The sequence below is a fragment of the Neopsephotus bourkii genome, unplaced genomic scaffold (genome assembly GCF_033783945.1).
Source record: "Neopsephotus bourkii isolate Nb327-2 ecotype Australia unplaced genomic scaffold, CSIRO-AGI_Nbou_v1 NB_33, whole genome shotgun sequence".
Taxonomy (NCBI): domain Eukaryota; kingdom Metazoa; phylum Chordata; class Aves; order Psittaciformes; family Psittacidae; genus Neopsephotus; species Neopsephotus bourkii.
In genome coordinates this window covers 632,501-648,847 of record NW_026900550.1, presented here as the reverse complement: position 1 = coordinate 648,847, position 16,347 = coordinate 632,501, and the positions used below count along the sequence as shown (strand labels likewise).

The window sequence follows — 16,347 nt, the reverse complement described above, 5'->3', positions numbered from 1 at the left end:
TAATGAGTGTTTTATAGAAGTAGGAGGGAGTCAGAAATAATCTCTGTTGTTCCAAGAGGGATAGGGAAGATGCTGGGAAAATAACTAATACTTTCCACACAATATGTGTATACTCACCCAACCAAATATTGTTTATAAAAGTCACTGATATTATTTTGTACTTAAAGGAATAAAGATTGTCACTGACCCGCTGTCCCACTTAGTAATAGTTACACCTTTTTTCTTAAAGACCTCCCATGCATAATCTTTAGGAGTTAGTAAAAACTACCTGCTTATAAAAGCATGGTGACCATAAATGCTTTCACAAATACTGTTGGGAGAATAGCCATATTTTTTTTAACGTAAACCTGTTGATCGGTGGCCCTAGGTTTCCTGGAAAGAATTTTTCCAATTTTCAGATAAGCACTGGTCATAGACACAACGTTATTAGACAGATGGATAAAGTACAAATAGCAATGTGTAATTGCAGTGTTTCTGTACATTCTATCACAATGCTTAAATGAAATTGCCAATGAAATGCTCCAATGCATTTTGAAGAAATAGGCAAAGCTAGGAATCACAACTGAAACATTTTACATTCAGGTCCATCTTTGTCCTCTGTTAAAATTCCCTTAGAGCAGATATTACTTTTCATGTAGTACATCAAAGGATAATGTCTTGCAAATGTTTCTTTGAGATTATTATAGAAATTCGTGTTTCATTCTGTGTTATCAGACTCCTTGCAGGGTGTGATTCACCGTCAGCTATCTTCACTGTGTCCTCTTTGAATCAGGCCTTCTTACTACAATATTCACTTGCAACCTTGAAAACTGTGCATCCAACAGGAGATGTTTACCACCTCAACCTAGCAGAAGCTCCTTCTTAAATTTATAGAAATTCACTGTTCAGTAGGTTCTTTATTCTGCATGCTATTGCATACTAGAAAGCTCTAAAGAGATTTTGATACGGAGCAAGAACATTAGTTACCTGGCACAGGACTTTGAAAACTCACAGTAAGTGTGGTAAAGGAAGAAAATAGGTGAAAAGACAGAGATGACATGTATGATTCTTTTTCCCCATCTACATTGTCTTAAAATGCTTCTATTCAATTGCCAATATATCAAGTAGTTTAATTTGGCAGAACTTCTACTTGGAAGAACACAGTGTTCTGAAGCTGTTTTTTCTTACTCAAAGTCCTTTTAGCTTTCAGCATGCAAGGTATAAACCGTGCCTATACCAATATGCTAAATCTAGTGAACATATATAAATAGAAAAAGATGTAACTTTCTGTTGATAAAAGAATTTGAGTTTAAATTAATGTAAACTTGCTACTCTACAGGGAGTCTAGTAGTCATGAAATTACAGTAACCTATACTCTCCTCTGATTTGGGTTTTTTTAAACCAAAATTTTCAGACTTCTTCCTGCGAGTTATTCTGTTACCAGCATTTTGATTTCATAGGGATACAGCTCTGATTAGAGGTATTATAGACAGCTAAATGTGTTTCATATTTATGTCCAGGAGTCCTAGAACAACTGAACTGGAAAACACTAGCTTTAATGTAAAGATGAATTTTCTTATTGATAGTTACAAGTTACAAAAAAAACCCCAAAACAAAAAAAAACCAAAAAAAAAAAAAAAAACCAAACAAAAAACAAAACACCAAACCAGAACAGACTTTTTAGCTCTGTCCAATAAATTCCACAACTGCAAGTCCTTGCAAAACTTCCTGGCATCGTGAAATACATCTTGCTATATGATATAGATAATTGAAAACACCATTAGAAGGAAGGATCTTAATATTGCATTAAAATTCAATCATCCTTGTTTGTCAGTATGCATCTTACATAAACTAAAATGAAAACTATGATATGCTTAAGTAATGACCCAAAATGACTTAATTATTCTGTTTAAAGTGATTGTGTTTTGGACCATCACAGCAGAATATTGTAAGAATTTTAACAAATTGTGATGCTAAAAGCCACACTAAAAATGAGCTTTTCCATGTACAAAAAAAATAGTTTTCCAAGTACAGAAAAAATCAATATTTTATTTATAATGTTTGTTTAGTGTTTGAACTACAAATTCTGTTCTAGAATTGCCTAAAAGACCATGGGCTTCATAGGTTTTCACAAGTCAATTAATTTCTTGAGGTTTTGTTTGTTACTTTTTTTTACTTTTTCAATTTTTTCACACAATGGTGCATTCAGTAAATACAGAGCAAATCATTACATGGGAAAAATAAGGTTTGATTGCTTGTTTTTCTCACTTGTAAAGTTGGTGTTATGGTTCCATTCTCTTTTAAGAATTTCAAAAAGGCAATGAGGAAAAAAAAAAAAAAAGGAGAAAAAGTGACAAAATAGACCGAATCTCACCACTAGTATTTACCATAAAAATTCCCCCAAAGCAACAGAATTCCTCCAAAATTTCCTAGACCAGTTCTTTCAGGGAATTGAGATCTCCTATGAAAAATATGGTGAATGGAAATCAGGGTAGGGTGGGAAGAAAAACAGAAACAAAAAGGGCAAATAAGTGCAGCAAAAACAGGTTCTGAGGAATAAACATAATTTTGTCTGCTTTAGATCACAATAGAATTTTTAATAAATAAATTTTTTTCTTTGTAAAGACACTTTTTTGAAACAGTAGATTAGCCCAGTCATTTGTGTCATTTGTTTTATAAATCGTCTTTTGTCATCCCCACCCCTACCCCATAATGTCATAAATGTTTTAGATTTGAGTTTCTTGTACATTGTCTTTTGAGTTCATTCGGATCAATAACGGTTCATGCACTGAACTGTGTATTGAATTTATTGTGTTAACTGTTGTTGTGTGGTTGAAAGGAGATTTATAAGAGTTATAGTGATTTAGGTGCTCATGCTCTATTGTCGGCATGGGCAAGTGACTCTCTATGGGTGTATCACCTGTAAGCTCATCATCCACATTAATAATCTCTACAGTCCGTGTTGGAGCATGATGGTTCTGCCGGTGATGCTGTTTTCTCATTTTGTAGAAAATTACCAGCATCACAGCAGCCATGAGAGTGATAGCCACAAAACAACCAATTATGATTTTGGTAGTCTTCATAACCTCATCTATTCCTGGGATCCCGTTTGCATCTGTCACAGGAATGGTGAACGTTTTTTCTGTTGATCTTGTGCTCTGTGGAGTGAGTGAGGTTGTCATGTTAGTAGTCTCCCAGTTGGTAACTGGTGTGGGCCCAACCTGCTCTGTGGTCTGTGCCTCATCCTGAGAAGGTTCTACAGTCTCTACTGTGACTGTTGAAAAGTAAGTGTAACCAGGGTTATCCAGGGCAGTCACGTTCAGTGTGGCAGAAGCTGTGGTATTTCCGACAGAGTTACTCACCATGCATGTATACAAACCCGTGTCTTGCACAGTTACCTTTGTAAAATTTAATGTGCCATCACTAAGCACAGCAATCCGAACTCTGTATGCCCCATGCGTCATAACAGATCCATTTGGAGTAATCCAAGATACAGAGGTCAGGGAGGTTGATGCCCGGCATTTCATCTCTGCAGCCATGCCTTCTGTGACATTGAGGTCTGCTGGTGGCTCCACTATGACTGGAGCATAACAAGTGAAGTAATTCAGGTCCAGCTCACCAATGTACCTTCCTTTTAAACTGGGAGGTGTGTGACAACGGGCACAGCATGCAGTATTAGAGGGTGCCTTGTCTTTAATCCACCAGCTAAGCCAAAGGATATCACAGTTGCAGTTCCAAGGGTTGTGATGCAAGTGAATCCTTTCTAGGTGGAGTGGTGTGAACAGGTCATGAGGCAGTAGTGTTAGATTGTTGTGTGCCAGATTGATCTCTACAAGTGACTGAAGGTTATCGAAAGCATTCCTTTCTATCACTTGAATCTGGGACTGTATCATCCACAATTTCTGAAGATGCATTAACCCTTGGAAAGAACCTGGCCGGATAGCAGTAAGGTGATTCCCAGACAGATCTAACTCATCCAGTTTTACAAGTGGGGTGAGGTTAGGAATCTCTCGAAGATTGCACATGGCAAGGTTCAAATACCTCAAGTTGGACAAACCTTCAAAGGCACCTTCTGAGATGTATGAAAGCCTTTTTAATTCCCCCAAATCCAACCTCCTTAGAGAAGGGATTCTATTAAAAGCATAAGAAGGGATGCTCTCAATGGGGTTGTTTCTCAGCCACAGTTCCTTTAGTTTTGACAGGTATACAAAAGCCCCGTTTGGGATAGTGGTCAGACGATTGTCAAAGAGTTCCAAAGTGTTGAGATTGGCCAGACCATTGAAAGCCCCAATTTCAATTGTTCTGATGTGATTCCTACTGAGCTGCAGGATTTCTAAGTGCCTCAGATGCTTGAAGCTATTAACTTTAATGATTTGGATCTGGTTCTCATGGAGATTGAGCAACCGGGTGTTGGTGGAGATGCCGTCTGGCACGTCTCTCAGATTTTTCCGTACACAAATCACTTTACTGAACTGGTTGCTGCAGGAGCAGACAGAAGGGCAAGTTTGAGCCCTCACTAGACCAGCCACCACAAGAAGCTGCAGAGCCAACAGCACCACAAGCAGGGGGTCAAATAGGGCCCTGTTAAACCTAGGACCTATCATTATCTGCTGTGGATGTAAGGTCATCTTGTTCAACATTCATAATTTATTTGGTACTGGTCTTTCTGAAGTTTTAATAGCCTGAAAGAAAGAAGGGAGAAGGAGAACATTAAATTAGTATCAAATATTTAAGTGTGAAATGTGCTCTCTAAACAAAGCATTCTCAAGACCTTCCAGTCAACTCAATTCCATGAAAATCCATAGCGAGAATAGCTATAGAAATTCTCAAATTTTGTTTCCTGTACAGCTATGTATGTCAGCTGTAATTGGCAATGAGATAAGAAAACACCAGACACTAGCTTTTCCTGATCATTCCAATGTATAACACATGTGGCTGAATGGCAGATAACAAGTTCAACTGCAGTGTATACCTAACAAAAATGTTCTGACTCGGGAGAGAATTGAAAGAAGTGACAAAGGCCTCAAAAAGCAAAAAATGGGTAATATAGGAATTATCAGAATATTCAAGGCATTAATCTTCTTGACACATTATAAGACAACAGATAATATGAAGAACAACAGGATACTCCTGTTTTATAGAAGTGAAAACCTTTGTCTATATAAACATGATTTCTGCATTGAGGTTTAACTAGAAGTAAAACCTTTAATACTGAAAGTAGCAGGTCATACAAATGTCAGGACAAGATCTTGCCTATGTCAAATTAAAAGCAAACCAACAAAATGACTAAACAAAATCCCAAAAGAAACATGCTAAGTGTTGAATATAGAATAGTTAGGGCTAGAAAGGATCTTAAAATCATCAACTTCCAACCCCCATGCCATGGGCAGGGACACCACACACTACACCATGTCACCCAAGACTGTTCATCCTTGCCTTGAACACTGCCAGGCATGGAGCATTTGCAACTTACTTGAGCAACCTGTTCCAGTGCCTCACCACTCTTCTTCTTATCTAACCTAAACTTCCCCTGTTAAAGTTTGAGCCCATTACCATTGTCTTATTGCTACAGTCCTTCCTGAAGAGTCCCTCTCCAGCATCCTTGTAGGCACCTTTCAGAAACTGGAAGGATGCTATGAGGTCATCAGCAAACTTGCTTTGGAAGCCTCAATCCCATTGTCCACGTTGCTGACAAAGGTGTTGAACAGGATCTGTCCCAACAGTAACCCCTGAGGGACACCACTTTTTACCATCTCCAGGTGGACATCAAGCTGTTAACCACAACTTTCTGTGTGTGGCCATCCAGTCAATTCTTTATCCACTGAGTGGTCCATCCATCAAATTGATGTCTCTCCAGTTTAGAGACAGGGATGTTGTGTGGGCTAGTGTTGAACGCTTTGCAGAAATCCAGGTAGATGACATCAGCTGTTCTGCCCCATCCATCAGTTCTGTAACTTTTCCCTACTGTTAAACAGCACCATCCTATTTCATGATATTTTGTCCTCAGTTCTTTTGTTTGGCACCAACACCAGAGGAACACTCATTAGTAAATGTGTGCTGAACACAGAAATAAGAATAGCCATTTAAACGCTGAAAATTACCCCTGTAGCTTCAGGGTTGGCAGTTTCATAAGCAACTCTAAAGAAAACCTACAGATCATACTGTAATGGGAAAAAAAGTCTTTCCAATACAATCATTACCATTTTGAGAATTTCATTACTGCTTTGTTTGTGGTAGTTCTGAAAGCCCCCAGCCCTCAGCTTATTTTCAGTCTGGTGCTGAGTGCAAGATCTGCCTGTTGCAGAAATTAATTAAATTTCTTATAAATCAGCCAAAAGTGAAGTCTTATAAATTACAGCAAGCTTAAAACATATTTATAAACTAAAGTACCTAGATGCATAATACATACTTTCAGTAAAACAAAATACTGTAAGGCAACAGTTTTCCACTCCAGCCTTCAAATAGTTTCATTTTGTGTAAAACCCCATATTAAAAAAAAACAAAACAAAACCAAAAACAAACCCAGGAAGAAATATATTAACTTGCATCTCACAGCATCCTTTCAACGAAAGTCTTTTCTTTTTTTTTTTTTTCTCCCTAATTATGTATTCAGGCAATTTTCTTGAGAATTTTGAGAGGTTTGAGAATTCATTTCTGCATTTTTTAAAAAATTGTTATAATGGTTGCAATGGTTGTTATAAAGGCTTGCAAGTTTTTCCAATCTCACTTTTAATAATTTACTGAAAAAAAAATACGATATAATGGTTAAAAACCTCTGAATGGGAATTGGAAAGTCTGGGCTTTATCTGTTTGTTTGATCTGCTCTGTAAGTACTATTTATAAAGCATCATTCTTGCTATGAAAGATTCATTAAGCTAATGTGTTTTGCAACCTTGAGCAAGTCACTCAGGTTCTTCCTCTCTGGGAAGACCCCTGTGGCTGTAGTGTTAACTGCTCCCACCTCTTTATCTCTTCCCTCTGCCAACAACTGCAGTTCTTGACATTGGCTTCATGGGTTTAGGACAATGTACTAGACTAGGTATGGGTAGCTGCTTTACATGAATTCCTTTTTACTGCAGACTTACAATGTCACTTTTCATTTCAGAGATGCTGAACACAATATATGGAGAAACACTCTCCAAGTAATCACTAAGATTCAAGTTCCCTTACTTCAAAAGTCCAACTGTAGCAAAACTATCCACAAAAAGGATGAAAAAGACCTGTTTCTTATCTTTCTTAGACTGTCAGGAAGAAGAATCTACACATTGTAGTCTAAAGAATTATATTAGTGAGCCTAATATCAGTTTAAGGCTCCTGAGTTAAGATCTGTGATCCACGAGTTTTGCAGCTGAATACTAATAAACCATTTTCTGTGATAGTTCATGTAACTGTATTAGCATTTTTGTTTGTCACTGGTTTTCCTTTATTCAGTAGATTTCTCTTTTTGTTCTCTTGTTTTTTTCTAAAAAAAAAAAAATATTCTAAAACTTATCCCCTAAGGACCTGCACTGAATAATTAGTTCCATAAAAATGTTATAAATCAGATAGAGAAATACACCAAACCAATTATTTTACCATTAAAAAAAAATCAAAGAATGGTTTGGGTTGGGAGGGACCTTAAAACTCATCTAGTTCCAATCCCCTGCTATGGGCAGGAACACCTTCCATTAGACCAGATTGCTCCAATCCCCACGCATCCTGGCCTTGAAGTCTTAATGTATCATGCCCCTTTTACTTTAAAGGATACTCCATTATCCAGCAAATATTCCCTTTCTATCACTACACATATGCTCCATGGGTTAAAAAATACAACCAAGCAGATAAACCCATTTTACTCAAATACAGTACTTCATTATAACGAATTGGACAGTTATGATACTGATTGGCAAAAATTGTTCATCCCCCAAAAAATGTTTCCATGTCTCAGCTGCAAAAAGATATTTAAAAGACGTGCTTTTGTTTTATAATCTTTTAATAAATTCCCTATATTCTTCCCATGTTTGGTTATTGACTCAGGCAATTAATCAGCCACATAGACCAGCTCTTTGTACTGAAGGCCAAAATCACCCGTGGCTTTTCTGTTTACCTTTTACCTCAGTCCTGTGCCAAGTATGTGTCAATCACAGATAAGCCTCAGGACTATGACCTGTCAAAGACCCTTAGGAAATTCTGCAAACTTCAAGTTTCTGCAAAATTCAAATCGGTGTATACTTTGAATACAAGCTGGGTCGCTGACTACTTATTAGCTTCTCTGATTGTATCATTTTGAAGACCAGATCAGCATTTTGTGAAATGTGGATGGGAAGTTCTAGATGTATTTTCATATGTATCAGTGTGCTTGATTTTTCTCTGTTTAAGCTTTATCTTGTTTAATGTGTAAGTACAGAAGTTTTATATTGCCATTCCTCTGGAATGTTTTCTGGGAGGCAGTGTGAGCAAATCTCAGCTTTTGTAGCATTTGATTTAACTTAGAATTTATTTACATACTAAATATTTCTCTCTCTTTCCTGGTAACACAGGGAGCAAACTGCAATATTTAGCATAGTCTTTAACATTAAGCGGTTTGGTGCTGCTGAAGTGCAGGGGAACTGATAAAAAAAGCCAACTTGATCAGCAGAAAATATTTTAGGCAATGCCTTGCAAGTGCTCCCTTCCAACTGGCAAGCTTTGCATGAGGCTAACATACTACAGTAAGATTCTTAGTGGCAGAGGAATTTATTAAAAAGGTCTTTTGTGCTGGTGTTTTTCTACAGCTCAGAGCTCAACTATTCAGGAAGCCTTGGTGCAGTTATTTAGCATCAGGGTAATTTTAAACCACCAATATCCTGGAAAAAAAAATATCCAGCACAAAAAAACACAGTGAAAAATTCATTTAAAGCCTCGAAGAACATCATGGAAATATTTTAATGGGCTTTACATAAGGACCTATCTGGAACTCAGTACTAGAGTAATTTGTCATTCAATATCTGTCTGTTAGAGACACATAAAGGTTTAGCTTTATAAATCCACACATGGAGCACAGACCAGACACCAGCTCCTTTAGTCTTTGTTGACAACTCTTTGTCTTCTAAGTGATTTTTCCCCCCTTCAATTTTCTAGTATCAAAATATCAACCCTATGGTCAACTCAATAACACTAGTGCCCTCTGCTGTATAGATCTAAAATGCAGTTTTTACTGCCATCAGTTCGCCAGAAAGGTATAATAATTACATGTATTTTAAAACATGACCTTAAGTCTGTCCATGGCATTGCTCTAATTACTAAAGCATATATCATCTGCCATTTTAGTATGTATATTCTCTCCATGGCCAAGGAGACTTACATGTACATATGTGGAGTTATTTGGTTTGTTTTTTATTCCCACAGAACACACAAAATCTTTTTTCAGGCTGACATTTGACATGCATGTTCTCCACTCTGTAGCTTTTGTGAATCTTAGTTAGTCTCAGTGTATTACACATTTTGCTTTGAGCAAAGTGTTGCACTCTTAAGATCCAATGCAGAAGATGAAGCAAGGATTAACAGAGCTGACCTATCTCTGCAGACATGCACAGTGCAGTTTTCCCGAGTGACAGCTGGAATGATGCAGTTGTTATGCTATTGAAATGCAACTTTACCAAATGTGTATGCAGAGTTGTCTTCCTTTGTTATAGAAACTGCAATTTACTTTTCTATTTTTTGTAATTAGGCTTGAGGACTGATGAGTTTTGATCCCTCTTTACCAGTAGAAAGTGAATCTAATCACTCTGATCTCTGAAGGATTTTCCAGTAACAGTAGGCAGGTGGTATTTAGTTTTCCTAAACTCCAGTGACTCTTAACTAGATCACTGGCAGTTTACTTGCTGTTGGCACCTCATACTTAGCTTTCTGTCTAGTCTGTGGGTATATGAATAAGTGTCGCAGCAGTGGAGTGCTGCAGTGCAAAGGCCACAGCTTTATCCCAATATATAGTTTATGATACAATATGATCTAGCACACTTTGTTTGGTGCTGTCCATCTGCCAATAAAAATGAGATGTGATGATGTCACTGTGTTGAAAATATAGAAAAATTTATCAGATATAAGATGATTAAACTATCACAGGAAAATTAAACCATCACAACTACATCATGGTTAAATCTCAGCTAAAGCACTGTTAAATCATCACAACTCTCCCTCAGCTGTGTGCCAGAAAATTTCAGGGTGAGGAGCATTCAGACCACTTCTTACAACTTTTTTTCAAGTTGACAAATACGTGGATGCGTTCAGCACCTTTGTTCCACTTTATATAGCACAGTGTATTCTTTACATTGCACCCTTTTAAAGAGGTTTTTGAGAGGAAAAACCCTCTGCAAAGATGTCTGCATTTTTAGTAAAGAAGATACTCTATGGTTGCAAATTAAATGGCAAATTTCCAAGCATATGAAGAGGAGCAAGGTACATCAAGCAGCTAATTATGCTGGGAAGTCTTCTGGTAATATCAGCCCTGCAGAATTGAAAATAGTTTCTGCATGGAGCAAAGCATGGAGTATAGCAATAAAAATACGCCTAAATCCCAGGATGACCTTATGCAGAAATGACTTTTTTTACTCTTTTCAGGAACTCTGAATGCTCTCAGGGCCTAAGAGTGATCCCCTTTCAGCAGCAATGCCAGCAGAGAAAGCCAAGGGAATTTCAGTGTAGATAGCAGGAAACAAACATACAGTAAGTTTTAGCTCCACAAAACACTGAATCACATGAAGGGTATGCAGGAAACAAACATACAGTAAGTTTTAGCTCCACAAAATACTGAATCACATGAAGGGTATACCCTTATTCCAGAACAAAGACTTAATTGTGAGCAGGGAGCTCCACTGGGGTCCAAAATTCTCTACCAATATCTGCTTTGCAAATGCTCCTGCAGCCTCAGGTGCATGTCCCCATCTGGCTGTGAAGATTTGGGCTGATGGAAATACACTGCATGGGATTTGTTTCCCATACCCTCCTGCTCAGCCTTCCCCTGCCTCTTCTGTCCTGAAACTCCTTTCACCTGGATGAAGCCCTGAGAACTGGAGCTTCCAGTTCAACAGAATCATAAGTACTTTGCATGCAGTTCCCTGTCCATATACAGCACAATGACACCATTCTTTTTCTCCATTGAATGTCTGCCATCAACATGCCACACACACTATCTTCTTAATACAGCATTACAACAATTATCATGCAAAATCAGTAAACTAGATTACAATAGATCTCAAGTCTTTCTCTTCCTAATCTTATTTTTCATTTCTCTTATAAATTGGCTCCTGTCTGAGATGTTGGGATTTTTTAAAATGGACTATCTTACAGTGAAAACCCATCACTGCAATATACAGCTTTGTATCTTTTCCTCTGTTCTCGAAAGTCAGTTTCTTTTTTCAATGTTTTAGGATTTTAGAAGTCTCAACAACAATTTACGGAACCATTGCAATGATGCCTAAAACCTGGGAGGTTTCAAAATCCAGCAGCTGTCATCTACTTGGGGTTTATTTTACTTCTTTAAATACAGTGAAGACCAAAGTGGGATAGATAGGCAGCCCTGCAATGCAGACTGGTCACTCATGAGACCAGATAGATCAAAATACTTACAATGTAAATTATTCTCCTCTTTGCATGTTTCACTGTTTTGCTTTGGGATATAGCTGAGATTTTCTATTGCCCCTAGAAGCATGTAAGTGTAATTGGCAGAGTGCATATCACTGTATCACAGATACTTCCAGGTTCTCTTCTACAAGCCTTTGAAGACCCAGCTGAATCACTAAGACACTGACCTGAAAGATCTAAATGTGATTGGACACATTCAATCCTCCTGAATCACCAGTGATCTCAGGGGAGTTCAGTCAAGGATGAGTTTGACCCTCTCTGCCTTTAACTTCTTTCTTTTAATTTTGTTATACGGAAAACAGCTGTATATCACACCCCTCATTTCTCAGCATGATTTCATGTTTCCTCTCTCATGTTCTCCTAAGGTTTAAAGTTTTCTCCTTAACTTCAGGTAACAGAAATGATCATGAAACAGACATTTTAAAAAGGAGAATTTTAATGAACATTGGTCCAAGCACACATATTTGCGTTTTAGGTGGAAATTAAGAGATTTCCGAGTGTTCTAAACTAAATCAGTCTGGTATGTATCTTTATTTATAAACATTCTTTTGCTCCTAAGAGTCATTTACATGTGTTCTTAGTACAAGTCATAATATTTGCTAGTTTTCTAGGGAAAGTCATAGGAAACATCAGTCAATATGTAACGGATATTTCTTAAGGACATATTTATACTTATTGAAAGGAATTACTTGGTTTCTCTATTGACCTTTCCCTGGGTATGACCTAAAGAATGAAGGGGACAAACCAGTCCTAATCTCCCTGTTCAAACTGCTCACGTTGGTATGAACAGGAACAATCAATGAACCAACTTAAATTCATTTACAAAAGCCACCACAATACAATTTGGTACTAGTCCACTCAGAAACATTCTAGAAATTTAATTGGAAGTCACTTTTAAAGTGGGTTAATTATAGTGCATTAAATCTTTTTGTGGACACCCTTATTTAGAATTTAATTTAAGCTAAACTGAATCAAGGCCACTGCAATTTCAGTTAGGAGTGTCTATAAAAGGATGTAAATGTAGTTTAGCTAATTCAAAATTAATTTGGATTCATTTTTCTAAGACCCCGTGTAGACAGTAGGAACTTTTACAGTAGGAACTTTTGTTATGTATTGATTTGGGTTCAATTTGAAACAATTATGTAAAGGTAAAAGGTTTTCTGCCTCATCACTGATCCCTTGGGTTATTCAAGTCCCATTCTGCTCTTCTCACTTCACTAACTCAGTCAATAAAACAAAGTTTCTAGAATATTGTTTGTTTTGTCTTATATATTTTTCTGGACATATATTTATGCAGGGGGAACCAGGCAACTACAAAAGAAATTTTACAATACCCATGATAATGAAATTCTCTAAATTACAGCAGCAGGTCACTACATCTCATCTGCCAACCACGATATAAGGGGAAGTCCAATAAGCACCTTCAGGATTTCATTCTTTTATGTCAGAAATATCTCAGTGAGCAACAATTAAACTGCAGCATATTTGTAGCTATTGAAAGGAAGCTTTCTTAGTCCCTTTTTGGTTTATTATAAAAGGAAATTCACAGTTCCCTGTTCAGAAGGCATCTGTGAACCACGGTAAAATTAGTATGAAACCGACCCTTAATAAAAAGTTACACGATGTCCAAAAGCACCTCTCCAAAACAATACAATTTTCACTCCTGTCACACTGGGGTCATTATTTAGAAACACTTTGGTATATCTTTGCTTTTAGCAGAATAACAGTGAGTTAAGACACCTATTCAAAAGTACTACAGTGATACTTAAAGCTAGTTTTTGACTGGTAGATTTTTATAATTTTTTTTTTTAACATGGAAACATCAGCTTATAAAAATTATCTCTTCAACAACATACTACAAGATTTCAGAAGAGTAGGCAAAAAATCTGCTGGTTAAGTACACTAAATATTAAAATGTTGTGCCATCTAAAAGATGCAATGCTGACAGAATCCAAGATGCTTGCCCCAATTCCTCCAGAAATTTTATCCCTACACACAAACTGTAAGAGCAGATGTAGGAAATGTCAGATCAGAACACCACATAGACTAAGAATTCATGTACAAATGTAGCCAATAGAGTGAAGAGCAAGAACAACAAAAAAACACAGCAGAGTATGTACTTGCCCCTAAGAAAGTTTCATCCTAATCTGAGAAAACTGGAGTCTAGTTTTAAAGCCAAAAACATAATTTCCTAAATTACAATATGTATGTGCCTACTAAATGTGCTAATGCTGAATATTCATGTTACCCATACAAATCATCCTCTGAGCTTTGCTGAGCTCAGTAGCCAATATAAATTAGAAAACCAAAATATTTCAGTTCAATGAATATATAATGCAGCTGAGGATCAGTGGTAGTTTCTATACTTCGGCATAGATGCTCTGGCAAAATTTGAAGTAACTTAAATTATTTTTAAGATTAATTTTAAGAATATTTTGAGATTAGTGAATCAGAGGATTGTGCATTTCAGTGGTGTAAAAAAATTCAAGCTTGTGCCTTAACAAGTGCAGTTTTTCCGTAATGCATAAAACAGAGGAGATTAGGGATGAAAGGGAACAGTATTAAAGCAGCCACACAAAATCTATACTAATGCTTTTTGGGATACGAATTAACATTGGTATTTGCCTAATTTTTCTATGCCATCATGCTCTCAAGAAAAGTGCTCTCCTCTTTTAAAGTCTGAATTATTTGGTGTTGAGTTAGAGAACTGTTTGGTAGGTATTTCACAACCCTGGTGACTATACGCTAGCATGCATTATTCTAAAACACCTTCTGGGAGAAACATACCCAGCTAATAACACACTGAAGCACTAGAGTCCATTTTGCATCATTGCATTTGTAGTGGCTAACCGAATCCAAATTACTCCTTCATTTTGTTAATAAAAAAGAGACAAAGAGAAAGGGAGACATGAGATGAAAAGTTAAGGCTGCAAATATCCTCAAGTCTGGCAAACGGTAGTTAAACTTCTTGTCCTTGGTAACTATAGAAACCCTTAAGGTAAGAGTAGAACCCAGGCATTTTGTAGTCTGTAATTTACAAGCTGTTTGTTTAATTATGAAGGAATATGAAACTGCTAGGGGCAATGCAATTTTCATGCTGTGATATGTATTTGTAGTAATAGTACAATGGGCAATGGGTTTAAACTTAAATGGGGGAAGTTCAGGTTAGATATAAGGAAGTTCTTTCCTGTGATGGTGTTGAGGCCCTGGCACAGGTGGCTCAAAGAAATGGTGAATGCTCCATCCCAGGCAGTGTTCAAGGCCAGGCTGGACAGAGCCTTAGGAGACATGGTCTAGGGTGAGGCATCCCTGCCAGTGACAGGGAGTTGCAACTGACTGATCTTAAGATCCTTTCCAACCCTAACTGTTCTATGATTCTACAATACTGTTTCGAAAGCAAAATTAGTTACAGAGAAATACACAAAGCTTTTATTTTTATTTTTTTTTAATTACTTGGTTTAGGACTTCTATGAAACTGCAGCACACTGCTTTTTACTGAGATTTGTGATTGATTTTTTTTTTCCAAAGGGTGTGAGGAGCCAAAATTAATAATACGACATTTTGCTATAATATCCCTCAGTAGATTCACAGTAATTATGTCCATTCTATGCCTCAAGAACAAAACCAAGGTCAGAGTGCATTTCAGTTAAACCCTAGGTGTTACCAAAGTGCAGCACATGCAGCCAGAACAGCAAGCATGTTATTACCAGATCTGCCACTGCTGGGCAATAAATAGGTGCTCTTGCATACAGCATTGTACACTATTAAATACTACAAGTGGGAAAATGTTTCAGTTCAAATTAGGAGGCAGCTAGTGAAAAAAAAAAAGTTAAACTGTGATGACTCAGAGGGATTATAACAACTACTTATAAGTAATTTCCCAGATCTGAACAACAAACTTCGACCTGATGCTTCTGTTGTTGAGAGTTTCATGAATGTAGGGGCTCCAGGGCCCTCTGTGTACAATGGGAGGTTTGGCAACAATCCATCCATGGTTGATCACCTTAATAAGATGTCAAACATAGACTCATCCTCTCAAGGTCTCTGGAAAGGAGATAGGTAATATTATTCTAGTTTATGGGTGAAGAAACTGAGGCAATAATGGATTAAAACTGTGTCAAAATTTAGCATATGTCCCCATGACCCTTGGCAATCTATGCTGACTAGATGCACCGTGTGTTGCTTCAAATGATAGCCATGTAAGCAGCCACTACCTAGCTGACGACCCCAGGCTAATGTGCCTCTCAGCACTGCCCCAGCCTAGCCCTAAGAGCACAGAGGCAGAGTCTGCATCTGACTGGAGCAGATCCTTAATCACAGGAGTCCACAATAGTCCAAGTGGACATGCTATAATGAAAGGTGTCAGTAGCAGAGGCAGGAGAGGGGCCCAGAACTCCCAAGTCAAATTTACACCAGAATGAGGATTTTATGTACATACTAAAGTTTTGTGTACATCATCAAGTTTTAGAAGACCAACATGCCATGCAATTTAAAACTAAATTTGAATAAATATTTGAAAATGTTCTGTCTTATTCTACAGAGTCCTTTATTATTATCCTTGTCATAGTACTTGTACATCTTCCAAAAATGCATTAAATATCCTAAATCTGTCATTTAATCTGCATCTGTCATTCTTTCTCCTACAGGAGTATATTCAGATACAGATATTACCAAGTATCTGCTGCAAGCTGTTGACACTATAGATGACAAGTTTAAAGAAATATATTGTGAGTTTAAAGTTACAATGTTTGCTATGCTATTCTGTCT

The 16,347-nt window shown here is 37.2% G+C and overlaps 1 protein-coding gene across 3 annotated transcripts in view; it reads right to left on the bottom strand.

Annotated features, from left to right (window-relative positions):
• Positions 1–2,555: 2,555 nt before the first annotated feature.
• The window catches only part of LOC133207695 (leucine-rich repeat-containing protein 4C), a 105,908-nt gene continuing 92,116 nt past the window's right edge, over positions 2,556–16,347 (bottom strand). For all 3 annotated transcript variants that reach the window (XM_061344793.1, XM_061344786.1, XM_061344801.1), the window contains exon 2: positions 2,556–4,661. In XM_061344793.1, the coding sequence (XP_061200777.1) occupies positions 2,706–4,619 (1,914 nt within the window). In that variant the 5' untranslated portion in view covers positions 4,620–4,661 and the 3' untranslated portion in view covers positions 2,556–2,705. The remainder of the gene's footprint in view (positions 4,662–16,347) is intronic.